At 36.7% G+C, this 27,955-nt stretch overlaps 1 protein-coding gene across 2 annotated transcripts in view; it reads right to left on the reverse strand.

The window, feature by feature from the left end:
* FIGN (fidgetin, microtubule severing factor) overlaps positions 1–27,400 on the reverse strand; it is a 141,275-nt gene extending 113,875 nt beyond the window's left edge. Inside the window, exons 1-2 of one of the 2 annotated variants that reach the window (XM_066346100.1) lie at positions 27,154–27,400; positions 26,212–26,381 (exon numbers count right to left, since the gene is read on the reverse strand). In XM_066346100.1, coding sequence (XP_066202197.1) covers positions 26,212–26,236 — 25 coding nt within the window. In that variant the 5' untranslated portion in view covers positions 26,237–26,381; positions 27,154–27,400. The remainder of the gene's footprint in view (positions 1–26,211; positions 26,382–27,153) is intronic. The other variant, XM_066346102.1, reaches the window with a different exon arrangement.
* Positions 27,401–27,955: the final 555 nt, after the last annotated feature.

Raw genomic sequence — 27,955 nt, forward strand, 5'->3', positions numbered from 1 at the left:
TCTAACTACAAAGAGCCATCCGTTTCATATCTTTTCATTTATACAACTCTTTATTGCTTCACTGAAATGAAAATTTATCTACACACGGTACACACACACACACACACACACACACACACACATACACACACACCGTGGGGTGGGAAAAGAACATTCATTTCTAACCCACAGAGCTGCAATAAAATCAAATATCCTTTTTATACCAAAAGCATCACCTGGATTAGAAGATGCTTGTCGCTTCTCAAAGCAAGTCCAGTTACCATAACAAATGTACATTTTACCAGACTTGGAATTCTAATTGTGTTTAATACAGTTTCATGTTGCATCAAAGTACAAAATCAATACCATTTGTCCAGCACACAGGAAAAATGGAATCTATAAACGGCTCTTATTGAGTAATTAAACACCTATTATTGTCATGGGCAGTGAAACAATGAATATGATAAGATAAATTTTTGCAAGAAAATACTGCAGTGATTAATACCTCCCTACATATTAAATAAAAATGACTGCCTTTTGTGCAGTACTGCTGGCAGAAGAACGGGGACGCGAGAAGTAGTTGCCAGTGCCACAATAACAGGCTAACCTTGAACTGAACTCCTTCCTCCAGAAATTAAATGCTGTAGCAGGACTTTAAATCCCCCCACTTAGAGCTCATTTGTGTGCCATGTAACCTGCAGTTCCTGAAAAGAACTCATTATCTTCAAAAGGAGAATCCCTTTATAATTTCTTTATGAATGTGTATATTGTTTCTGCAAAAAAAAAAAAAAAAAGTATTTCAGTGTCCAAAAAGGATAAGAATATTAACAGTGTAAGCAAGGCAAAGAGAAGAGACTTGTACCAATCAGATACGATTTCTACTTCCAGAAATTCAAGTGCAAAATACAATCTGTTATGGAAAACTGAACATTAGATTGAGAATGAGGTTAGAGGAAATGCATATTTAGAAAAAAAGATTAATCTGTTACATGGATGCTAAAACCCCTGGTTATTCTATTGCTAGATAGAGTTCCTGTATCTTTCTCGGTCTCTGTCTCTTTCTGACATGAGCATGAAACCTTTATTCCACAGATCCCAGCCCCTGCACACATGCACTTGTGCACATGCACACTCACAAACACTCTCTTTCTCTCTCTCTCTCTCTCTCTCTCTCTCTCTCTCTCTCTCTCCCCACCCACCACATGTTCCCTTCACCACTTTTTTTTTTAACTTAAGAATGATGCACCAGGAACAACTACAAAGTACAAAAGATGAATCTATGGATGTGACACTTGTAAAGGGTAACCCTATTTCACAAGTGAGATGGGACAAAAAAAGAAAGAAAAAAGGCCACTGAAGCAATAACTGCTCACTGAATTACCATTAAATTGTAAGATTTACAATCCAATGTACAGTAAGCGCATATCTAATGCAGTTTGTCCTCTAAAAGAATATAAAGTGAATCTTCGCAGCACAAGATGTGTGTAGGTGATGTATGTTTCTTTTGATCTTGTTTTAAAATTGAAAATAAAAAAAGTTCAAAACCCACAAAAAGGACACAATGATGCAACACCAGTGATACCCCGAGGCAAACTTGGAAGCTTACTTCATTTTAAATGCACTTTATACTAACTACTCTCATTTTCTATCAAACTAAATTCACTTCTCCGAATAAAAGGGAAGACAAATAACTAAATAAGTATATTAAAACAGATGCCATGCAATCTCCTTCACAGAGCATTAATATATGAACATTTAAACATTTTGAATCATTAGTTATATTAAAAAAAAAAAACCTTACTCCAAATGATTGATTATAATTTTAAGATTTTTTGCTGAAAGCAAAAACAAGAAAGTTTATTAGTTCTTTTGTGGCATTTAATAAAGGCCAATAAATTCTATGTTGACAAAGTGGTGGGAATTCAAATATGATTCTAATGTAGTCAAATAACAAAAATAACTATGTTCACTTTTATTAACACAACTCACAAAAAGGATTTGACTATTTTGGAGCCTAAACTGCTTACAATACACTAATTTTTAACAATCATTAAAAGCAAATTATTTCTCTGTGCTGCTTTCTAAAGTAAACAAATTCATGAAATAATACCCATTTTCCACCTCATCACAAATACCTAAATAAAATATTTAGTCAAAGATTCATGCACCTGGATAAAACTTTAGCAAATATTTAGCCTGTTTCTGAGAGAGGGAAATTGAAACAAGTAGCTTCAGCAATATTATAAGAAGATTCATTTATTTTATTTAGATAAGTAGGTGTCATTTTTAAAATAGTATTTCAGAAGTCACTGTCATTGAATTAAGTAAAATGTAAAACTATTGCGCAGATTCCGCAAACCTAGGCTTTGCTCTTCTCACCTTGCCAGCACGATCTGAATTTTATTTTAAAGGATTAACAAGTAACACATTTGATCAGCAATGATATCCTTGTTCTTTTAAACCTTGGTGAATCAAGTTCGCAAAAGGTGAAGTAGTGGAATTATCCATACAAGTGGCTATGTCATCACAGCCTTCAAAAAGGTGCTCTACAGAAATGCCTAAATAAACAGCAGCATAAAGGATTTTGTATATGAGATATATATGCACAAACCTCTCTCTCACACACACAGACACACACAGACACAAACACACACACACACACACCCAGCCTCATCATTAAAACTATAAAATAGATTCACTACTGTATAAAAACTAAAAGGCATTTGTAATCTCTCACATTAATTTTAGCATCAATGCTAGTTTAAATGATGTACCATTTTCTGCCTCCCCCCCCTTTGCCAAGATATTTGAAAGATATCTTTAAAAAAGCAGTTGGGTAAAGCCCCTCTCTATGCTACAGTGAGCCGAAGAATTTCCAGCCTCTGATGAAGGCCAGCGGACCACCTGATACTTTTTCAGCAGGGTGATAAAATTAAAAGATGGCTTTGATTTGCTTGAAGGATTACTTCCTTTACTTAATTGTTTAAAGTGCACAGTATTAACACAAAGAAGGGGGAAGGAGAAAATTAAGAAGGTGACTGTAGAGCCTGAGCTAATTGCAAGCTGATTAGATTGTGCCATGGGAGAGCTCTCCCTCCGTTACATACCATCACAAGCTCTGGTCTTTTCCACCCTGCTGCTGCAGCAAACAAGCTGATTTGCTAACAAAGTGGTCAGCCTGGGCACTTGCACGGCACTCACAGGGTCCACAGACGGCTGCTCTCCATGCAGAGAATCTCAAGCTCCATTTTCCAATCTGATTACACGGCTCCTTGTTCCAGCAGCCTTAAACCTTCATGGCAGTTTACCAACATTTTCATCACTTTTTTCTTTTACAAAGCAAAAGAACTGATAAGCTCTCAGGTACCCAGGATTTCATAGTCAATGGCTGGCCAGCAGCCAGCATTCCCTCACCACACAACTGTTTCAGGCCACACTGCATAAAGCAGACAGGATTTACCAGACAACACAGAACTATTAGAATTTTGCCGTGTGTACAAGTAAGCAGCATGTTTCTGTCCTTACAGATGTCGACTATTGTGTCTAATCACATCTAGGAAGTACAGGGACCTAATAAGTGCCCTGTCTGCCCCCACCCTCATAAAAAAGAGGCAATGCGCAGCAAATCAATGAACAAACGCCCATGAATTCACTGTTACTCTAACTAATGTGCTCAGGGACTCTGCCTGGTAAATGCAAAGCACTAATGACCGGTTTTAAAAGTCCGAGTCTGATGACCTAGACCAGTTACCTCGATTATCATGAAAATGATCCTAGTGACTTTTCATTAAAATCTTAAATTTTGTGGACAACATAGAAAAACTGAGTGCATCTTAAAACTTTGGCCATTCCCTAGAACTTTAAAAAAGACAAACCAAAAGATGCAGAAATGGAGCACAAAATTTATCATCTAAAGCAACCCTGTGAGAATTCATCTTACTCCCTGTAGTTCCCGGAAATCACATCATGCAGTTAGCAAGAGTGTCAGTGTAATATATTTGTAATTAAAAAGTTTAAAACAAGGACTGTGATAGCATTTCAAGTACAACACCTGTGCAACCCTTTCTCCTAGGTAATAGTTTTAAAATTCATTTTTACCTATAGCCCATGGGCCTAAAATGCAAAATAAACACGAGCCTAAAATGTGGACTTTATAGTGAGATAATGGAAATGCTCATTCCCTGTATGCTCCATTCAACCAAAACCCCCCAAAATAATAACAGAGCCTCGTTCGGCCATGGTCAATAACTTTCTAACAAAGATAGCAAAAACAAAAATGGCTTTTAATGGCTGTAGCTATTCCTGGTTCATTTTTGTATAATATTGATCTATAATAAAGGGTTTGGGAGGGGAGGGGTGAGGAAAGAAAGGAGCCTACAGTTATAGGGGAAAAAATGTACAACTCGGCTCGCACAATGCCTCAGTACTCCAGCTCAGCAGTGCGCTGACCCTCTGCATCTCGGAGTCATTAGCTGGAGCCCCAGCCCTGCCTCCAGGAGGGGGAATTTGAACTCACACACTGAAGTGGGGAGATTGGGGATTTTGAGCATGCCAGACAGAAGGGTCATTCCTCCTAGCTGATGAAGAGGACGCTTGTCCCCTGGGGAGGGGAAAACTGGATGAGTGACTGTCGTAAGATTCAGGCAATGGACGTGCTGCTGCTGACTCAGGAATGGACTCTGACAGCCATCCTGCTTCAGTCCAGCCGCTCTGAGTGGGAGCGGTTTTAGGGCAGCAGCACTGACAGGTACATGCAGAAGTTAGGGGAGAATGGCAGAGCGAGGAAGGAGGGAATGAATGGACAAATGCAACAGCAACATATGAATACAAGAAATAAGCATTTTTTTCTATTGCAAGTTGATATTGCCCAACAGAAAAAGAGACATGTTGGTGGATATGCATATTTAAAACACTCAAAAGATTTCTGAATGGACTTTAAAAGAGGACGTGCATTTTACAAAGTGATAAGACTAGGCATGGTAAATATCCACATTTACAATAATGCAAAACCCCATAAACTCACAGAAAGTATACACATACACCCATATATGTATTTGCATGTGGGTGGTATTCTGCATAAATGACTGTCAACTTAAAATGCCATTCTCTAATTTATATGCAAATTCTACCTCTGGTAAAATAAAAACATATTTTAAGCAGCTTATAGTGCCAACACATTATTCCCATGAATGATTCCTAGTAAACTATTTATGCCAACTGTGGGCTGGGTTGTTTTTTTTTTTTTTTTTATGATTTATTGGATGGTGAACGAAACCACTTAAACTATAGTTGTCTGTATGAATCAGTAATTTTCATGTTTCTAATTAAAATGTAAACAGCGTAATGAAGACATCAAGTTTTTAGGCAAATGTCTCCTCCAGTGCCACTTGGGGTATGGTAATTACTGGAGCAGATCTATGGATGCTCCAGAATCCTCTACAAGTCCAGATTAAAAGCATTACTGCTAAACCTGGCTTTTTACACGAGGGAATAGTGTGTACTCTAACCCATTCCCAGTCTGCTTACAGATGCACATTTGCACTACCTTTAAAACCTGGTCATTAAAAAAAAAATCAAAATGGAAAATAACAAATGAAGTAATTTATATTTAAAATGTTGATTATAAAACATTTACCGGCAATCAAAATGCTGAAACTAGATCTATTTGGATTTGATTCCCTGCATTAGCTTCTTGAAAAGCAGAATAGAAATGAAATGAAAACAATCACCAAGCAGTATCTATCTTAAATTTCTAGGGCCCAAACGTGGGTCGAGGGTAGAGGAATAAGCTGATTCCAGATTCAAAAACAATGTTAATTTTCAGGATTTATTTTGTTTAAATGAACAGTTTAAATGAAATAAATTCACAACATAACAAATTAGCAAAATTTAAAATATATAATCCCTGGAATAAAACATGTCTTCCCCCACCCCCACCTCATTTTCAAGAATGTAAAAGTGACTTTGATATGAAGCCGTAATCTGTTTTTATTTTTATTTCAGTATCTATTTCTCTGGGAAATTCACCAAAATTTATCCTAAAGCAAATGACCTCTTGCATGTGCTGAAGAAAGACATCACCTCTTCTACCTACAACTGTTAATTGAACTTCTCCCTGAAGCCTGTTTTTCCAGGTTAACCAGCAAGCTTGCTTTACATATTTACTACCTAGCACTTGAACAGTTTTATTAAAAATATATATAATTCTACAACACCCCTTCATCCACACACCACTTAGAACTATTGTAGCCTCACTTGCAGCTGAGTAGTTATAGCTGAAATGTGCAGTGATATGAAAAGTCTAAAATGCATGATAAAAGGAGGATTCTCCTTCCTCCCATCCCACCCCCACCCCTGGACTCAAAGTCCAGAGACAGACTGATATGGCCCATTTTCATATTATTTTTACATAAATGCTAGACAAGCATGTTGCTGAGGTTTGCAGTGGAATAGAAAATGTATAAGAAATGTGAGTGAGTGTGGGGGTAACACGAGGCAGAGAAAGAGAGCAATTTTTTGCACTGTTATGTTTTACCACTGAAGTAATGCAGACAAATAAATGTATATCCATCACCATCCTGGGGTCAGAAGACGTGTTTAATCCTGAAAGCATTTTCTACCTACCACTTTTTCTATCTGAAAACATGTAGCTCTTTTCCCCTTCCTCTTTGGTCACAGAGACATGGTATTTTGGGGTGGGGGAGGGGTGGGATATGGAGAAAAAGAGGATTTTAAAAAGGCATATTTTGGTGATGTTTAAATTTCTTTTTTACACCTCTGGGGGTTTTCCAAGGGAAAGAAAGCTGATTAAACAAGGCCAAGTGTTTCGTCGGCTTAAGGGTGATATCATAGTTGTGTTCAATATCAGAAGTGTTGCCAGTACAGGCATCATTTCTATCCGCTTTGTGGCAGAAAGGTAAACACTGGATTGCATTGTGGATTAAAACAATAAGAAATCCCTTTCCTCCCAGGCTTTCAAGGCCGTGTTAATCGGGTGTAATTTTTAATGAACACTAGCTGCTTGGTACTCATTCAAGACATTTCATTAGACTGTTATTCATTTAAAAATCAACGTCTCAACCATATCAAGCTGTAACCTTTCTTGAAATGTAAATGAATGGTTTAAATGAGAAGATTAATAAAGAAGGGATGTTCCAATTCCAAGCATGGCATGCTATGTATTTTTAAATTTGTCTATGCCAGATGCTGTCAGTCAGAACAAAAAACTGTCCAAGCAGACAATCTGTGCGTCTGAATGTTGATCATGTTGGAAAGTACAGGGGGGAGGGGGGGAGTGTGTCAAGGATTCATGGTCCTTCATCTTTGCAGTAGAGCAAACACGTCTCTCAGTATAGCGACAGACAGCTGCTTCCACTTTCTAATGTGCCCTAACTTAGATCACTGAAAGAATTGTCAGCACTCAGAGAAACACACAAAGATAACACAGCCAGCTGCCATGGAGGGGAAAAACAGCACAGCTCAGAAGAAATGGGATTTGTTCCATTTGCATGATGCTGCCTCCCCTGGGCCCCTTTCTTTCAAATCTAAAGCACAAAAGACAACACTTAACATATTTGCTTAAAGATGACAACCTCATGTTGATTTCATTTGGATGTAACAGTGTCAGGATTACAGATAGAAGAATATATTATATCTGTAACAGAGACTGACAAATGTACCCATCAGTGGAACTGTCTGATTCATCTGCTTATACAGCCATTTTACCATCCCAAGGGTGCCATCTAAGTAGTAACTTTAGAAGACTGAAGGTCTAATTTTATTACACCACATTTCAACCTACTAAACAATATTATTTCTAAAATAGATCATTTTTATTGGAAGTCTCCCTGATGAAAAATCCAGTAGACACCAGAGAATTTATGAACTGTATGGGTCCTTTGAACTCAATATACTGCCCATTTTAAACAACTTTTCTTGCTGTATGGCAAAATCCCAGTATCAAATAAGTGACAGTTAGAGAGAATATGTATGTTTTCAGTGTCTAAGTATATTGATATAGTAAACACATTAGAGAGAGAGAGAGAGAGAGAGAGAGCTTGATTATATGGACAACTATAAAATCAGGCCTTACCTGGTCCATTTGAATAAATTCTTTGTAACCACTTACTTCTGTCTATTCAATTATGTCTCCCCTCAATACAGCATCCATACTTCAACAGCAACTATATGAATAATCATTGCCTGTCAATATCTTTTAGACATATACTCGATCTGATTTCCAGTTAAGGTTTTCTTTAGGCAGAGGACAAGACAAGAGAATGATTTAAAGCTACACTGGCTAGTCACCGGTCATTGTAATATGCACAACTTAGGAAATCATGATTCTGATCTGAAGCCTACATACTTTTATAAATCTTTATTCCTTATGACTTTATGGGTTTTGACTTTATATTTTAAGCAAATAAATGGATGTACAATGGTGTGACTGAATTGATTTATTTGCATCTACATTACTCTGATTTACTTGATTGGAATTATGGGGGCAAGAATAGACACAAGGAGCAGGTAGAGAGGAAACAGCCATTCTCTTCACATATGCAGAACAGACACATGGACACATATACCAACACACACATAAATAAATGCCTGGGCACATTCAGCGCCACAGCCCAACAAACTGGCTTCCCATAATGAAATGCTGGCTCCCTGTGCTCCTGCTTTCTCCAAAGGCAGCTCCACTGCATGTTGCTATTTACTGGCAACAGAATAATTCACTCATTTGGTCTTGTTTTATAAAATAGAGTTAACTGCTATATGTAAAATTTCTGCACAGCAGATGGTTACCAATCATTATTTTCCACTTGTTTAGTTTCTAGTAAGAACAAGAAAAACCGTGGAGTAGAAATGAAAACTAGCAGCCTGCATGATAACCCAACCAGTGCCAGAAGATACATTTTAAAAAGTCACTTTTATCACATAGTATATCAAAGCTAAATATAATTTTGAAGGATGGGGGAAGTTATTCATCCTTCCTTCATCCATAAAGGAAAATGCTATTTGAATAATTTATTTTATTTCTTAGTATAAATTCCTCTAAGGTTTAGCCACTATATATATATATAAGGTTTAGCCACTATATATATATTTTTAAGTGATCAAAGTTTCTAGAAGCAACTTATTATAACCATTAATGTTTGTCATCACCCAAGCTAAAATCACTTTCTTTACCTCTAAGTGGCCCAGTTGTCCAACAGAAAATGGGAAATAGGAGCCATTTGTGGACAAGTACACGTGCACAGAAAATTAAGCTGTAAATATCTGGACCAGGTTATTACTGGAATCTGGAAACATCTGGGGCTACAGAACAAGCCATGCCCCATTTCCACAATGTCCAGGTAATTGCTTAAATGATTTATACCTTACTGTTTCTATTAAAAATGTCTTTAAAGAGAAACATTTGTAGGCTTGGTTCTGCAATAAAAACCGGTATCTGATTTCACTAGTACAAAATGTTGTGAAAGATGCCCCATTTCTTCAAAGACACATGCATGACTAAACTAAACCCTGGAAAGGACTGAGTGCTAAGAGCAAGCATGGTCAGTCACTCAGAGAAAACAGTCTGATCAGAAAAGCAAATTTTAAGTGGCTTATTTGTGATCATTTTTATCTTAATCAAAAGAATTCACTTAAATTTTTTTCTCTGTACACATATGACAAATATATTCAAGCCAATATAGAATAAACTGTACCTCAATATCCAGTCTTAATTTCAGTTCTAATTAACTTCTTGTGATATTTGCTGATCTTGAATTGAATACCATGCCAAACCTATCGCTAAGAAATGAATAAATGCCACTTCCAGCGTCACCTCCTGGGCCACTTAGTTAAGAATATGGAGCAAGATTTAAATTGGCTCATTTAGGTGGTGTCTGTTTAGAGCCACCACCTGGCCCACTCAGAATAAAAGAGCCCTGGCTGGGTGGCTCAGTAGCTAAAGCAATTAGTGCACCAGAAGTGCAGGTTCAACCCCCAGTCAGGACACCTAACAGAAACAATCAACAAGTACACAACTAAAACAGAACAACTAAGTGAAAACAAATTGATACTTCACTCTCACTTTCTCTCTCCCCCTTCCTCTCTCTCTCTCTCTCTCTCTCTCAAGTCAATGGAAAAATTCTTTGAAAAATGGAAGAGCTACCAATGCTGACACCTGTTTCATCAGTTGTTCTACTGAATACACAAGACACACACAGCTGTGTTCACTTGAAATAATTTAAATTTCATTTCAGATTTAAGCCAAGAGGACTAATATACCTTTGTATTCTTTAAAAATTGTCACATCTAGAATTAATAAAAAATTTTAATTACTAAATCTGTCAACTATGCTTATGGGGGGGGGGGGGGAAAGGAACAGCCCTGGCCAGTCGGCTCAGTGGATAAGAGCGTTGGCCTAGTGTGTGGAATTCCCAGATTCGATCCTGGGTCAGGGCACATGAGAAGTGAAGTGACCATCTGCTTCTCTCCCCTCTTCCCCTCATCTTCCTCTTCTCCTCCCACAGCCAGTGGCTCAACTGGTTTGAGCATTGGCCCCAGCACTGAGGATAGCTCAGTTGCTCCAAGTGTCAGCCTCACGTGCTAAGGATAGCTTGTTTGATTTGAGCATCTGCCCCAGACGGGGTTACCAGGTGGGTCCCAGTAAGGGTGCATGCGGGAGTCTGTCTCTCTATCCTCCTACTCTCACTTAAAAAAATAAAAAAAGAAAGAAACGAGAAAATTGACCACTGATATTTAACCATGGCACATATATTGTGGCCACCAACTTACATTACTATTCTCTTTAGGGAATCATCCAACTGTCCCCTATGAAAGGACTAAAGGAAAAATGGCTGACATTTTAGATGTGAAGAATCTGTATATAAATTTTTATTTTAGTTTTAAACCCCACAAATATCTGACAATAAACCAGGTAGAAGTTTACGCCTATGTCTTTTAAATCTTTCCTTGCTTTAGTTCGGTTGTGGCAAGTCACCATCATAAGGTTTTACCATTTATATTCATTAAAGTCTCATGGATTTTAACTTATATTTAAGCAATTTTAACTTGCTTGAAGTTTACTGAATGGTTTCCAGGAAACCAAGAGTAGATTTAACAAAGGAACTAAATAGTGTGTGTAGTCAAACTGCAAAAATGCTTTTGCTACTTTTAACATATAGTTTCAAAATTCACTATCCTTTTTTTATTTTTGTATTTTCCTGAAGTGAGAAGTGGGGGAGAGCAGAGAGACAGACTCTCACATACGCCCAACCAGGATCCACCCAGCATGCCCACCAGGGGGCGATGCTCTGCCCATCTGGGGCATTGCTAAATTGCAGTCAGAGCCATTCTCCGGCTTGAGGTGGAGGCCATGGAGCTGTCCTCAGCGCCACGGCCAACTTTGCAAAGGAGACTTGGCTGTGGGAGGAGAGGAGAGAGAGAGAAAGAAGAGGCGTAAGGGTGAAGAAGCAGATGGGCACTTCTCCTGTGTGCCGTGGTCAAGAATCAAACCTGGGACTTCCACACACCAGGCCGATGCTCTACCACTGAGCCTCCTGGCCAGGGCCTCACTATCCTTTTTTACTACTCAAGTTCTTTGGTGAAGATGTAGTGTGTGCATGCAATTAACTAAGCAACATTTATTTGTCCACTGTAACTTACTTAATGGCATATTTTTACAATAATCCAGGTTGAACATTCAGCCCTGCAGGTATTTTCTTCCAAGTACAGTTTATAAGATTAATCTAAAGTTCAATAGGAAATGGGAAAATAGTATTTAGAACTTTTCCAGTCTGAAGAGCCCAAATTAGAAGAAAAACTACTGAGTTTTCAGTAAACGCTATAGGTTTTCTTTAGTAAAATTACATTTTTAAAAGAATGACGAGAGAGCCTTTGCTTTTTCTGAGTTCTTTCTCACAACCTTTTAAACAAGCGCTGTTCTCTGGTACATCTATCTTTAAGTTCAAATACATAAATATAACATAGAAACCTTGTAAAGTACTGTTGACTAACTCATTACAATTTCAACATTTGATCAACTTGAATTTTCTGTATAAAAGTTTGTAATGCTATTTGTTGTAACACTAGTGGCAGGTTTGAGAAAGAAACTGACCCTTCCACCAGACCACAAACCAAACTGGTAATGCAATCAAACTATTAGAACACAGGGTCATTGGGTATAACTCCAGGTAAATTGTTTACTGGCCAGTATTTAGTACAAAATAAATTAATAGTGTCAGACACTAAATACAGAACAAAATATGTCAGTTAAAACATAACCAGAGATATTCATAAACTATTGTCAAAAAAAGTTATATCACTGTAGATCAACTAGTTTGCATCTCATATCTTATCACCATCATCTTGCAGGAAAATCTGTTTTAAATACGACTAAGTACATATTCGCACACTGCCTATTTGTTTGAGAAAGAACAAAATAGACATACCTTATGAGGTTCTGATTTTCTATATTCAACCAAAAGCTAAATAACCAGCTGTCAATCAATGCTATGTGGCAAGAAGTTGATCTGGAAGTCTCTCTTCATCTAATACACTGCTCACAAAAATTAGGGGATCGGGGAACGTGCAGACACTCCATTACTTTCAGCCTTTTATACAGTGTATTTTCACCAATGAAATAAAAGTTGGTTTTATATCTTATTTGCATTATCAAACAACTTTCTTTGACTTGTCGTTTGCTTTTCTGATGTTCTTGTTTAATTTAAAAAATCAAGTGCTTTTTTTTTATCACTTCATATTCATTTTGAAATATCCCCTAATATTTGTGAGCAGTATATTTTGTGATTCTATAACTTCAAATGTTTCTGATGGCAAATACACTAGAAAAAAATTAAATACATAGAGCTTAGTGATTTGAAGCCATTTGTTAGTGCCTATAATCAAAATAAGCTATAGGTTTTTTGTTTTGTAAGATTTTTAAAGATATCATTATAATGTTCTGCCTTTATAAAATAGTTTAAATGTGCTCTCCTATCCAGGGATATAAAAATAGAATAAATGACTGCAAGCTCTTCGTTATGTACATAATTATAAAACTATTTTTCAGGTTTAAAAAGTCTTTACTTGATAACTAAATTATATGAATATAGAAATTTCATTTTTAAGTGAAATACAAATTTTAACACATCTGTTCCTTAAATATTTTTAAAAGCGTTTTCCAACTTTGTAAAAGTAAAATTAATAAAAGATTAAGCAAGCCTCCTACATTTTATCAATTCAAGTCACCAAATATTGGCTTGACCTGTGGTGGCGCAGTGGGATAAAGCGTCGGCCTGAACACTGAGGTTGCCAGTTCAAAACCTTGGGCTTGCCTGGTCAAGGCACATATGGGAGCTGATGCTTCCTGCTCCTCCCCCTTCTCTTTCTCTCTCTCTTTCTCTCTCTCTCTCTCTCTCCCCTCTCTCTAAAAATCAATAAATAAAATATTTTTAAAAGTCACTAAATATTTATTGAACACCTATTATATGTCTTGTACTGTATAGGCAAAAAGGAGGTGAAAAATGAAAATGAGACTCTGGTTAGGTAGCTCAGTTGGTTAGAGCATCATCTCGATATGCCAAGGTTGTGGGTTCAATCCCTGGTCAGGACATATACAAGAATCTACCAATGAGTGTATAAATAAGTTGAAAAACAAATCAATGTTTCTCTCTCTACCTCTCTCTAAAATCAATGTTTTTAAAAACTGAATTAGGCCCTGGCCGGTTAGCTCAGTGGTAGAGCGTCGGCCTGGCGTGCGGAAGTCCCGGGTTCAATTCCCGGCCAGGGCACACAGGAGAAGCGCCCATCAGCTTCTCCACCCCTCCCCGTCTCCTTCCTCTCTGTCTCTGTCTTCCCCTCCCACAGCCAAGGCTCCATTGGAGCCAAGTTGGCCCCGGGCGCTGAGGATGGCTCTGTGGTCTCTGCCTCAGGCGCTAGAATGGCTCTGATTGTGGCAGAACGATGCCCCGGATGGGCAGAGCATCTCCCCCTGGTGGGTGTGCCGGGTGGATCCCAGTCGGGCGCATGTGGGAGTTTGTCTGACTGCCTCCCCGTTTCCAACTTCAGAAAAATACCAAAAAAAAAAAAAAAAAAGTGAAAAAACAAACAAAACTGAATTAAATGTGGTCTGCTCTCAAGAGTTTAGATTTTCATAAATGAGAAATGCAAATGTCCAGCAATCTATAGAATAAAGATTATAGCAAATTATTAAAAGAAGATTTTTAAAAAGTGTTTAGGAAATATCAAGAAATGGATCCTGATTAGGGGGCTCAGGGAAGTTTTCATAGATGGTGCAACATATGAGTTAGATATCAAAGTTCCAGTAGGACTTCAACAGGTGGAGAAGAACATTCCAGGCAGTAACAAGATGAACAAAGCCTGATCAGGTGGTGGTGCAGTGGATAGAGCATCAGCCTGGGACACTGAGGACCCAGGTTCGAAATCCTGAAGTTGCCAGCTTCAGTGTGGGTGTGAGTGTGGGCCCACCAGCTTAAGCACAGGGTCACCGGCTTGCGTGTGGGATCAGAGCCATTACCCCATGGTCACTGGCCTAACCCCAAATGTTATTGTCTTGAAGCCCAAGGTTGCTGGCTCAAGCAAGGGATCATTGGCTCAGTTGGAGCCCCCCTGGTCAAGGCACATATGAGAAGCGATCAATGAACAACTAAAGTACTGCAACAACAAGGTGATGTTTCTCATCTCTCTCCCTTTCTGTGTTTGTCTGTCTGTCTCTCTCTCTCTCCCTATCTATCTATCTCGCTATAAAAAAAAGATGATGATGAACAAAGACTAGTGAGAGACACAATAGAGAACACATGAATTGCTTTTGGTTTGATAAAAATCCAACTGTCATATTGATCTATTATATATATACATACATGTGTGGGTGTATAATTTTTTTAAGGATTTGAAGTCCCTAACTCCACTACTGTTTAAGTTAATCTGTCTGTCAGTCCATATGTATCTCTTACAAGGAAAAAGCACTGGCTGAGTAATACTCATCAACTCTCAAGATATAAGACTTGCTGACACATTGCTTATAACCAATTAGTAAGCATATTTAATGAATGGTTGCTATCCTTCCTGAAAGGCTTAACAATGTGACAAATGATCCTTGAGCTTCCTTCATTGTTTTCAAGACAATTTCTGGAATTTCTTAAAGAAAACAAAAAATCTTTTTTATCAGCCACTGGTCACTAGCAAGGTTCCAAGTTAGTCTAGCTCACTAGTGCATGACCAAGCAATCATGAGGTGTAAGAACTGAAAAAAAAAACTTAATAGTCATTTGATCAACCTGCCTTTTATAAAAAAAGTAAACTGAAATTCAGAGATGTTGAGTGACTTACCAAAAGTCACAAATATGATAGACTGTTGATTTCCACTGACACTTTTCTTCACCATTGTTACTTTCCTGAGTAACTCTTCCAGCTCGGTGGCAATGTTCTCAAGACTCTTCATAAATTGTTGAACTTTAGCCAGATAATGAACTATCACTAGAACATACATATCATTAGTAAATTCAATTTGGAATAAACATCTCTACGTTTATGATTTCAAACCAGAAAGAATTGTCTTTTTTAAAAAGTCAAAACATTTAATAAAATGTATAAATTCTTAGGAGGTGTGTTTCTCAATTCTAAATTTACATAGAATCACTGGAGGAGCTTGAGAGAAATTGTTCATTTCACAAACTTCTATTTAACTGGTCTGAGGAAGAACTTTGGCAAGATGTCTTATTTGTTTTGTTTTGGTCATTAAAGTACAGCTAGCATTTACAGAGTATATACAAAATTTATCAATCCTTCTCAAGTCAAATCAAATTACGGTATACATCTATTTACTTTAATGACTTGAACTCCTTATAATTTTCCTAAAGAAGCCTTAGAAAAAATATACTCCAACCCTCAAAGAATTTTATTCTGTAATTTCATTTGTGGCCTACCAAATCGAGTGCACTAAAGGAAAGAAAGAAGAGTTTGAGAAACATGAATCATCTTTAAAACCATGTATATTTTATATACTTTTACACATTCTGGGGAAAAGGAGAGGGATAGTTGTTTTAATTGCAGTGACCACAAATTCCATATACTTAAGATTTGATATAGAACCTGCTATTTAAAAAATTGAGAACATAATCTGTTTAAATTATACTGCTATGTGCTATTTTATATGCATTAGTCACTAATTCCTAATAAATGACCAGATTTCTCATATAATTTTATTAAGACTTTGTTTTTAATTTGCTAATATCACTTTTAGCAACAGTCACATGCAAACAGTTCTTACTCTTAGCTTTCCTCATCAACTTCCTTATTTCTTTTTCCTTAACTATTTTCTCATTCCCACATGTTGTCTTTCACCTTTGTCCCTCCAAAAAATGCTGCTATAGTTCCTTCTACAACACAATTCAATATCGTCATAATTAATGCTAACTACCTCCTCATGATCTAAGTACCAAATAGCAAGTGAAATTTTATTTTCTAATTATCAAGTAATAATCAGCCCTACAGATAAATGCTAACAAAACAAAACAAAAAACCTCAACCCCTAAAAACAATACACAGATATGGGTAAGACTGGATCCCAGCAGCAGGAGTATGGATGAGACAGCAAGCTTTGTGATGAGATTGCAATGAGCAACAAAGTAAAAAAACCTCTTTTCCCCTGGCCTGAAGCACAAGGACACCTGGTAGAAATTATAGATAAATATAAAAATATATATGTATTTAGGTACATATGTGCATTACAATTATATATCAGCAACACCTCCCAGATGAGAGCTTAGTAATGGTGGCACTCTGGTATAGTAGTGTAGACTTCAAGGAAATAGAATTATATTGGGTAAAAATGGGAATTTTTGCCCATCATTTTAAACAAACCTATACTATATGTTATACTGTTCTCACTGGGTAATTTTTAAAATAAACAATACAAAATAGTTTTCCCTTAGAGTGTTGTTTTATTTTTTTACTTTGATGTTAAAATAAAATAAAACAAGACAAAAATAAAACAAGCTTTAATGCCTTGTATGCACTTGTTGAGGATCTATTAAAAGAATAAAGAATGATAAAGAACTTTCAATATTATATTTTTTCCTGTTACTTCAAATGTTTAAATATTATTGATAAAAATTTCATAGCCATGTTCAAATAAATAATCCCCAAAGGAATTTTACACATATACTGAAATTTGTCTTTCTTGAAAGACACTATCTCAATCTAAGCATCTATTTCTGAAAAAGATTCTTTAGTGCTACACTATTTTACCATCCATAAGTAAATTCATATTAATGACTAGTTGATTATTACCCTTAAAATGACCTAAAACATATTTTTCCAATTTGGAAACACATCATTTAAATGTACATTCTTATTACATTTAAAATCTTTCCAGAGAAAGAATAAATACTGTTCATGTAGAGATAGATATAAAACTCCTAAACTGGTGGAATTTTATCCTTCTAGTATATCAGACAAGGGTACCGGCCATTCGGGGTTCCCATGGCTATATTTGGGTCATATCAGTATTCTACTCAGAAATCTTTCTTAATCTCCTGAATAATGCAAATGAAAATATCTCTTTAAAGGAGAACTTTGCGCCAACACCACTGCCTAGCATATTGGGGGATGGGAGGTAGGGATTAGACCCACATCTTTTGTAAATTGGGCCTAAAATTGACTCCAGGTTTGTGACTCATGAATGAAAAGTCAGTTTTAATATAGATGTGCTTTAAAAAGTAAAAATGGCTATTATTCTTAACAAGTTACATATTGGGTATTATTCTTTAAAAATGACTCATAAAATATCTTTTTAAGTACTTAAAGTCATGAATATGTTCTGCTCTTTTAGCTCAGCTTGAATGTAATTTTTCATTTTCCAGGAAAGGATACATTTTCTAACTAACCCTGTTAACCTAATTACTCATAAAGAAATACCAAAAGTGTCCTGGACATCGATACCTTCACAAAGAAATGTATCTGGGCACATACACAAGAGCTTATTCCATGGACCTAATCAAAACTATAACTTTTATTTAAAAGATTCCTTTAGATCCTTGTAATTCCTAGCAATAAAATTTATCAAAAACATGGCAAGTTTGCAAACAATAAGACTGCCCTATCATATTACATACTCATCCATATACTTAAATTCAAAAGTAATGACTTAAGCTTAAAAGAACAGTACTCTTTATTTAGTTGTCTTTGTGAGATCTTAAATGGGAGTTGAAATGAAAATGCTTTCTATCTTAAAGGGAACCTTTTGTCCTACTCAGAACAATTATCTTGTAAGATTAAAATCAGTGAATCATACCTAATTAAGATTTATAATTTAGCATCATTCCAGTATAGGATCGAAGAGAAAGAGTTCAGAATCATAACTTCAGTTTGAAATGGAAAGGGTAAAGAAGAGAATAGAAAAGAAATACAACAGCTATTTTGGGCATACCAATGCACTATATTGCCACGTATTTACCCAGACCCCTGGTTTAATCCTTTTTAAAGCCAAACACTTAATATAAAAATAAAGCAAACTAAAGGATAGAAGTAAAGTGGGGAAAAAAAGGGTCCTGATTTAAATTATACTACAAAATTTGTAGATTGGTTATACATACCTTAGAACATTAAAAAATATTTGTTCTGACTACCTATTAAAATATTTCAGGTTGACAATGTCTTTAATGGAAAAGACTCCTAAACTGTGGGGTGAATTTATAATTAAATTGGTTTCTGTTGTAATAGTGATTTGCAAGCCTCCTTTCATTAAAGTACATATCCACTGAGAGAGCAATACCTTGTTATTACACAGGGTGAAGAATTTTCTTCTTAGATGGTCTAACATATAGTATTTCTCTCCACGAAGTCTAACAAGGCATTCAAAATAAGTTCAATTTTTTTTCGTCCTCAGAAATGCCTTTAAAGTACCCCCCCTTGCCCCAGTCTTGGATTATATAAATGGATAGTTACTTTTCTGAGGTCTTTGATATTTTCTTTCCTGGCAGAGTCATCTGATGTGAGAAATATCTTTTGAAAATAAATGGTACAACTTCAAGTGCACTCAGATCCATTACTTGCTGGACATTCCATCGTATCTGAGTTTTGATTTGAAAAAGCTGCTGGACTTCAAAATTTAGTTTTAGGTATCTCAATATGAAGCTTGATCCTCATTGAGAAGTATCTTGGGAAGCAACAATGTGAATGTTTTGTCTGCCCATCAACACAGACTGTTCACACCAAAGGGGAAAGGAGTCACAGAGGGTAATGACATGTTCAGGGGAATGGAAAGTTATTCTAATTCAAGTTTAGAAACCAAGTTCACAATTTGAATATAACATACTGCAAAGTTACATTACATTTATATGAAAAAAAAAGTTACTTTTAATCTGTCACCATGTCTATATAGGTACAATGCGACTTTTCCTGTTAAAATAGTGTTAAAATATCAATACTCTTCCTGTTATAACAAGACAATTGTTTTTGTGTTTGCCCCTCTTCACTGACTAGCACTCAATGAGTAGCACTTTTATTTCTAACAGTCAGGATTTTCTCTGTTTTTTAAGTCATTTAGGATTGCACATTAAAAATATTTATTTTCCTTGTGCTTGAAAACAGGTATGATAGTGTTGGTGCATGTCAACACAGAAACTCCCAGGTTCTTATTACAAATCTTGCTAAAATCCTCCCCTCTTCCCAATCATCTTGTGCCTGGGGAATACATATCTAAGTATGCACCTGTATGCACCACAATTACAAAACACCAAATTTTTTTTTAAGAACATCTGCAAAATTCATGTCATATACGAGAGCACATGTCAAACAAAAGGCAACATGAGATAAAGAAAATATTTCTGTTACCATTTCAGGTATAGAAAAAGCAGAAGACACCTAAAAGTCCATTTTCCCATCGGTTGTCTGACTCGACAGTCATTAGCATCTCTTTAGACACAGGCAAGTGGAATCATCACTAAATAGTCTGTGTCCAAATTGGAGAGCCAGTGACTTCCATAAACCAGGCCCTACATAAAAGTTTGTAGGTCTTGCATCAGGGCGATTTCATTGCCTTGAGTCCTCTGCAGACCCACAGGATCCCCACACACAAGGACCCTGTATTTTGGATTCATGCTTTGCTGACACTGGTGTCTCGAATTCTTAATAATTATTGAATGAGGTGCCGCACATTTAATATTGCACCCAAGTGTCAGAATTACATAGCCGGTCCTAGGTGAGAGTGACAATGTGTGTTGACAGTAAGGATAATAAATAAATAACAGCAAAAAGTTTACAATAACATTTAGAAACCCATGGCTTTGCATTGCACCACTTTATAATTTTTATTATGAATGCTACCGTTTCCATGAATAATATTTCCTTACAAACAAGAGCATGCAAGAAAGGGTCATTCATTCTCAGACAAGTTTACTGTCATATGTATATGGCGTTTAATCAATTGTCAGCTGCTTAAAAAGGGTCCAACTGACATATGGCAAACAGTAGAATTGGGGAAAAAACATTTATTTTTTGGGTGGGTGGAGAAAAATGCAGTTTCTTTTGTCTTGTCAAAAATATATCCACAAGTGGAACAGAATAACTATATTAATTACCAGCAGAAACCAAGACTCATAGAAAAGGAACTGCGTAAAGCTACTTTCAACATTAAGATACTGGGGAAAAGAAAACATTTCATAGGTGTTTTACATGATGTATCTGTACAAAAAAAAGCTTCCTTGTAAAGTTATATTATTTCTAATAACTTTTAATAAAAGCTACTCATGATGAAAATGAAAATGAAAACAAAATCCTAACAAACCACAAATTTTCCAAGATTATGAAAAAATACTTTCTAAAAAAGATTTCTAACATAAAATTATAAATACTTAAGTTGTGTTGTAAGGTAAAAAAAAAGTTTAATCTTGGGCTTTCACATAATAAACCATCATTCTACTTTCAAGCTATATCAGTTTCAAAAATGATTGGAAGCAGTAATATTAACAGTGCTTTGTGAAAATCATAGTAGTTCAAATATAAGCAAACATATCCACTATACACATATTTAACATAACGATATCTGAACTGAAATTCTCCTTTGAATTGACTGCTTCTAATAGACCCTAAAATGACAGCCCACCATATGCAATGTTAAGCCAAATGTCAATATTCAAGTAACAAGACAACAAGCAGATTTGTTGGATAAAATACGTAAATATTATTAACAGAACCTGCCATATGATATTTCATGTTTGGATGGTTTCTGATCACCTATCTTTTCTGCCACCTCTGTCTCTCAGCAAAGACTACCGTCAACAGGTACCGCACGCATGTGCTGTGCTGAAGCGAAGCTTTCTGAGCAGGCATCTGGGCTGCTGCCCTAAGGACAATTAGCATACCCACCTGCTTTTGATTTGCTTCAAACTTATCAGATTCTTTTTACCCTATTCCTGCCTACTCCTTATTTCTACTATCTGTATTTCTTATTGTAAGCATCCCTCAAGTACAATTCCTATTGAAATGATAATATTAAAAATATCAAAAGGTTCACTAATCAATGATAGTGTCAGAGCACCTGAGCTTGAAATTTCTACTATAAGTTAAATGCAAAGTTAATAATAAAAATGCAAGTTTAGGAGAAAAAGAAGTAATAAAACTGTATGATTCAACCATGAAAAGTACATGCTAAACAGGAATCTGTTTTCAGTCTTAGAAAAAAATGTTTAAGAAAAAAAAAGTCTTTTGTTTTGAATAGACAAAAAAACTTGAGGTAGAATCCGTGTGTGTGTGTGTGTGTGTGTGTGTGTGTGTGTGTGTGTGTGTTACAGAGAGATAGATAACAGAAAGATCATTAAAATCCAGAAAAATTTTTGGACTTGTCTTCCAAATAGGACCTAAAAATGTTTTCTAAGTTTAATTGATTTTAATACAACATTAGCTCTTGTATATCCCAAAAGAATGTGACAATTATATTAATCTGTTTCACTGAAAACAAATTTTGCATTGTTTCCTGTGCCATGAATTTAATTCTGGTTTCTCAATGACTCAAGATATAAAAGCAGATGTGCTGATTAACCAAGTATTATTGATCAATAGCATACGTCAATATTTCACACAAATGTCTGTAGAACAACTTTTCCTGATCAAAAATTTATAAATCAATTTAAATTCTTGGTAATTAAATTTATTAGCTCTATAACAATAAATATAGTAAGTAGTATATGAAATCTGTACTCAAGAATATATCGATCAAAGGCAAAACAGCAAACATTTCTGTTAAATCTAGCCCAAGTCATAGAAACAAACTGGAAAGTACAAAACATAACAGCCTGCAATTGTTTTAAATACACCTAGCAATTCTGCTGATTTGGGACCACTGAAACTGATTACTTAATAAGGCAATCATTCAAGGCATCCAAACAGACAAAAATAGGGAATCATTAGCAGAACTGTCTTTACCTTGAGATATAATTTCATTTTAATGTTGCAGACACTTAAACTTTTGGGATCTTACTGCATGCACAAACTAAGCAAAATATTAAAGTCTAAAAGATGACAGCACAAAATTATGGGGGAAAACAAGAATTCACCTATAATAATACTATTATTCATTTACTTTCACAGATAGTATTTTAAACTATCTTAGAAATCTCAAGTTTTATACAGATTTTCTCTACAGATTCTTGGAAGTACTACTTCTTTTTCTCCCCTCTGGCCATACTCTTGTGCTATCTAAAAGCAATTAATTAAATTACTGCTGTCTTTTAGATCTGTCATAAGTACCTGCCTACAAAAAGATTTTCAAAGTTCCTGCCTAACATGATAAAAAAAACAAAAACGATTTTCTATGTATGGAAAAATATGGTACTGGAAACTTAGCCAATGGAGTCTTTAATATAACTAAAGAAAAACATTCTATGTTTTCACTCAGAAAATATCAGAGACAGACAATTTTAAGAATCTCACTGATTTGGTACAACCAGGAGAAAGAAAACTATTCTGTTAAATAATAAAATAAAAAAAAGATGGTTCCTAAATAAATTCCAAATAGATCCTACAAATTCCCTTTTATTAAGAGAAGAAAAAAGCAAGTCAACTCACATATACAGCTTCCAAACAGAAGTCTTACCCTCTTCTAGGAAAACAACAATGAGACTTTATTACCCTGTTATGATTCTTTCATTTCAGACATGATTAATTAGCAAGTATTACACTTCCCAAAACTCCCACCACACTCTTTGTGGTCTATCAGCCTAGTTATTGATAGACCCATATGAAATAGCAAGTAGCCATCAGCAGTATAAAACAAGTATCCAAAAACTCTATTTCACTGAAGAAACACTTCTCCCATATCTTTGCCTCCCAAAATGAAGTCTGCTTTTAAAAGCCTTTTTGCACACACACAAAAAGAAAGAAACCACATTTCTTAAAACTTGGTTATTTTCTTAACAATACCTTGTAACATTTGAATAATGAATGCAACATATTCAATATTCAAGAATACATGGCATATTTAACCTGTTACTTACCTATAGTTTTAAGCTGAAGTTCCGAAAGCCTTGTGAACGCATATAGTTTTTATTAATAACCATCCACAAGCACAATTAATAAACAATAGAAATGATTTGAGCAAGCATGTTCTGGGAAATGGTTTTCAATAGAAAAAAAATTTTCTTCTAATAAAAGCTATTATGTCACACATGTAATGAAGATAGAAAATAAAAATAAAGGATTAAAGAGAGGAGGCAAGGAAGAGAGCAACTCTAAAATTTGAATGAATGAAAACTCTGATCTCTGCATATTGCTCCACAACACTCTTAAGATAAATTTCCCTCTAATGCAATCTATTTCCAAAATGTCCATGTGAACCAAGAAGCCAGCCATAGCTGAATATACTATAAATATATATTTTAACAACCAGCCATTTATAAAGGCTGGGGTTTCCCCTTCCACCTTTCAACTGTTGTGTCCAAATAACTTCACACATAGTACAATACTAATAAATAGATCTTCTTGGTTCCAGGAAACATTTTAAAAAATCTATTCTGGTCAAAGTATCCTTGCTTTTTTTCTGTTGTATTAAATTTAGGATCAAAAACATCAAAGCAGCTTCCACCTCGGACCTAACTTTCAGAGGATCAATGTGACAAGGCAGTCCCTGATAGATGTTTCTCTTGATAAACGACTTGTTCAAAAGAGACATTGTAGCTTTCATTTCCTGACCACAACACACTTTTAATTTGCAACAGCAGAGCTGCCAGAGTGTGAGCACTTGCCCACTTTCCAGCCTTTTAGGTTTGTAACTTTGGTTCCTTTAGGCCACACATTTGAGACAAAAATAAATGTAAAAATAATCTGTCATAGAATTACAAAATAGGAGCCACTAATGTCACTTTATACATATACACAAGTGTCTACTTCACTGATATGAAATACACACACACACACACACACACACACACACACACACACAAACTTTTTCTCCCAGAATCCTAGTGTATAATAACAAGGCTCCAGAGTGAATATCATTTGCACAACAGGCATTTATACACTCAGGGATATAAATTATGTGTCTATTATTTAATAGTAAGCAGAGCCTGGGTGGCAGGCAATTTACACACTTAAATCTGCTGTTAAATGTCATGAATTATATGATTGCCTAGCCCAATGTGTTTTTTACATATTATTGCAATGATTATTATTACTACTACCCAGAAATCACATTTAAGTATCAATAAGGTAAACAGTCAAACCATCCAATTTCTGCTCTCAGCACATTGTCTGAGTTCCGATTTAAAATTTATAAATGTAATATCCTCCTCATCACAGGCAGCAGCCCAATCTGCTCTGAATATATATTACAGCTTTAACATCACAGAGGGAAATCGCCCATCTGGCAATCCCATTCGCTCCAACAGCTCCGGGGGAAAAAAAGCTGTGCTCTCTCCTCCTTAAAACATTTCTCAGGGCAAATTATGTGCATCTAAAATAAACAGTCTTCTTATTGATCGCTTCAAAGTCAACAAGTTCCAAATGCAAAATTCAATCAAATCCTTCCTATCATGTAAGAGCGGTGTGTGCTTAGCTGGATAGTCACCAGAGTCCAACCAGAAGTGTATGTCGCGCAGCGGCTCTTGTGGTCCCTCTCCTTGTATTCACATTTGTGTTATGAGAGAGCAGTAACCACGGCCACATTACAGACCCCTGGCAGCTTTGCCCTGCTGCTATTTGTTTCCTTCATTTTATCCCTTTTCTTCTTTCTCTCTTTTCAAGGTGAACGCATGGTGGTGGGGTAAACGTAACAAAAAAAGAAATAGTTTAAAGTGGACATAGCCTTTGGTTATGCAAAATACTTTTAACATCTTTTTGTTGTTGTTGTTCCCTCTTAGTCTTAATTGAATATCACAAAGTGTACACATGGCAGTCACAAGAGCTATTGAAAACCCCCTCATTCCATTTATCTGACCTCTTTTTTTTTTTTTTTTGTAAAGAAAGAGGAAAGAGCGATTTCAAACAAAGTCAATTTCAGTGCCTGATTATTTAATTCTGTCACAGGTTAAAAGTAAAAAGCGCTGACAGGCAGACAAGTGAATGGCAATCAAAGAAAATTAAAAAACTACCACTGTTCCTTAAAAGGCATTAAGGACTTTAAGCAATCAAAATATATTTTATTTTCATATAAAAGATATCCCTTCATAACTCACTCCCTCCAAAATATTTTAAAACACACACACACACACACACTCAGAAGAACTGATTACTCCACAAAGTGCAATCATTGAGAGAGCCGATAGTCCAACTGCATTAATAGATTAAAGAAAAAAAATCACCCACTTCTGTGCGTGTACATATATATGTGTATTTTCATTAGTAAGCAGTCTTTCCCCACACTCCCGCCCTCACCCCTCTCCACCCAGCCCCCTCCCCAAAAAGCCCCACACCGAGTTTAACTAATTTACATACCATTTGACTTCAGTGGTTATATAGTGCATTACTAGTAACATGCAACTTTTGGGTTACAGTTAAACCGATAAAAGTAGACTACAGTAATCTATTAATCAAAACTGAAATATATAAACAAGTGATAGCAAAAATAAACAGGCATTTGACAGATTAAAATATACATATATATATATTGTAAAAAGAAATATATATCATGAGCATCTGCTTCCCAAGCAGTCTTCAATGGTTTGATCATGCTATTTAATTTTTCTTTCCTATTTAGATGCAAAGGAAGTAAATTCCAAAACTGACATACCATAAACACTGGTGCTACTGATCATTTCTTGCTGGCAGCACAAAAAGCTGAATTGGATTTCTCACAAGCAGGAATTCCAAAGGTTGCTTTTCATTAAAGCCACTTTTCCTCTCAGCTATCAAATGTCACTGCCTTGAAACGTGGGCCCTTTCGTCAGGTATTCATTTAACCTACATGCATATAATTAAGGGGGAAAGCAACATCAACAAAAAGGGGATCTCAGATCACAGGAGAAGAAAGAAAGAAAAAAAGCACATGACCAGGAATGCAAGTCCATGTCAATTTCACTCACTCCCATTGAAACTAACAAGAGCTCGGGGGAGGACGGTAATAGGATCAGTGGATTGTATATACCATTAAATTATACATCTTTCTCTCCCGTTCCTTGCCAACAATACGCCCACCACGCTGTACCCCCTCCAAGATGATGTGCTTACATTTTTCTACAACCGATCTTCTGACATTTTCACGTTCCCCCAGCCACGAGATTGTAATTTAACCTCAACTTTTTGTGTGTGCAAGATTCTTATTTACACTTCTTATTTACTTAGAAGTTAGTTCCCGAAGAAAGTCTAGCCCCACCCTATGGCTCCGCTTTCTTATTTTCTATTTTTGAAGTAAAAAGATAGTAATAAGTAAGCCCAATATAGCGGAAAACGAGATTCTTTCCATCGCGAACTCTTAATCCCACACTATTGTTACAATGATTAAGCAGCAAAAATATGCATTATAATGTTTCAGGGCTACTTTGTACAGAGAAATAAGACAGCAGGTTGGCGTAGAGAATAGAGAAGAGTGCTAATTAAATTTAATGTTTACGACACAACTCGAAGATCTCTTTTTATTACAGGTCTTGAATTTATTTATATTCTTTTAAAATAAAACAAACAAAAACAAAAACAAATTTAAACAGATGGTGGAAAACTACGAAGCTCCTCTTACCTGAACGCGCAGAGCGAAAAGCCGATAGGTTAGCGTAGCATCGATCCGATGTGTTTGCTGATGAATGGAAGCTAGGGTTAAGTGAAGGTGCCTATGATTTGAAATCATTCCAAGTTTTTGAAGGGAAGACGGACTGCAGCCTCTGCCATGTTGGAATTTCAAACCCAAAACAGCTGCTTGGAAGGAGCCAGCATGCCAGAGGCTAGGCGCAGGCGCAGAGCGCCGCCGAGCCAAATTCAAATCACTTTCACACTAAGAGCCAAAGATCAGTTTTCAAAGGAGAGAGGGAGAAAGAGACGGAGGCTGCCGTGAGGGAGAGAAGACGGGAGGCAGTGGCGAGAGGCGGGCAGTGGAGAGAGACGGGCAGCGGGAAGACCAGGAGGGAGAGGGAGAGGCGCACGGAGCCCGCGGAGCTGGAGGGGGAGAAAGGGAAGCGGGAGGCGAGCGAGCGAGCGAGCTAGAGACCCGCCAGAGATTCATGGGCAGGGAGGGCTCAATGGCCGCAGCGCGCTGGCCGGCCCGCGGGCCGCTCGGGTCATGTTACACGGCCCCGGCCGCGGCGGCCGCCCAGCCTCGCCGACGAGCTCACGCGGCCCGGAGGGGGCCCCGAGGTCATGATTACGCGCGCGGGGGCCCGGAGTTCTCTCTGCCCTCACTCTCAGGCCGCCCAGCCTGGGAAAAAGGGGAGCAATGTCTCACGGGGAAGAGGCCTTTCGTTTCCACGCGCAACCAGCCCACCCTTGCGCTCCCCAGCCAGCCTCGGAGGGCCCCGGACGGGGCTGCGCCGCTCTCCAGTCCGTGG

The sequence above is a fragment of the Saccopteryx leptura genome, chromosome 7 (assembly GCF_036850995.1).
Source record: "Saccopteryx leptura isolate mSacLep1 chromosome 7, mSacLep1_pri_phased_curated, whole genome shotgun sequence".
NCBI lineage: Eukaryota > Metazoa > Chordata > Mammalia > Chiroptera > Emballonuridae > Saccopteryx > Saccopteryx leptura.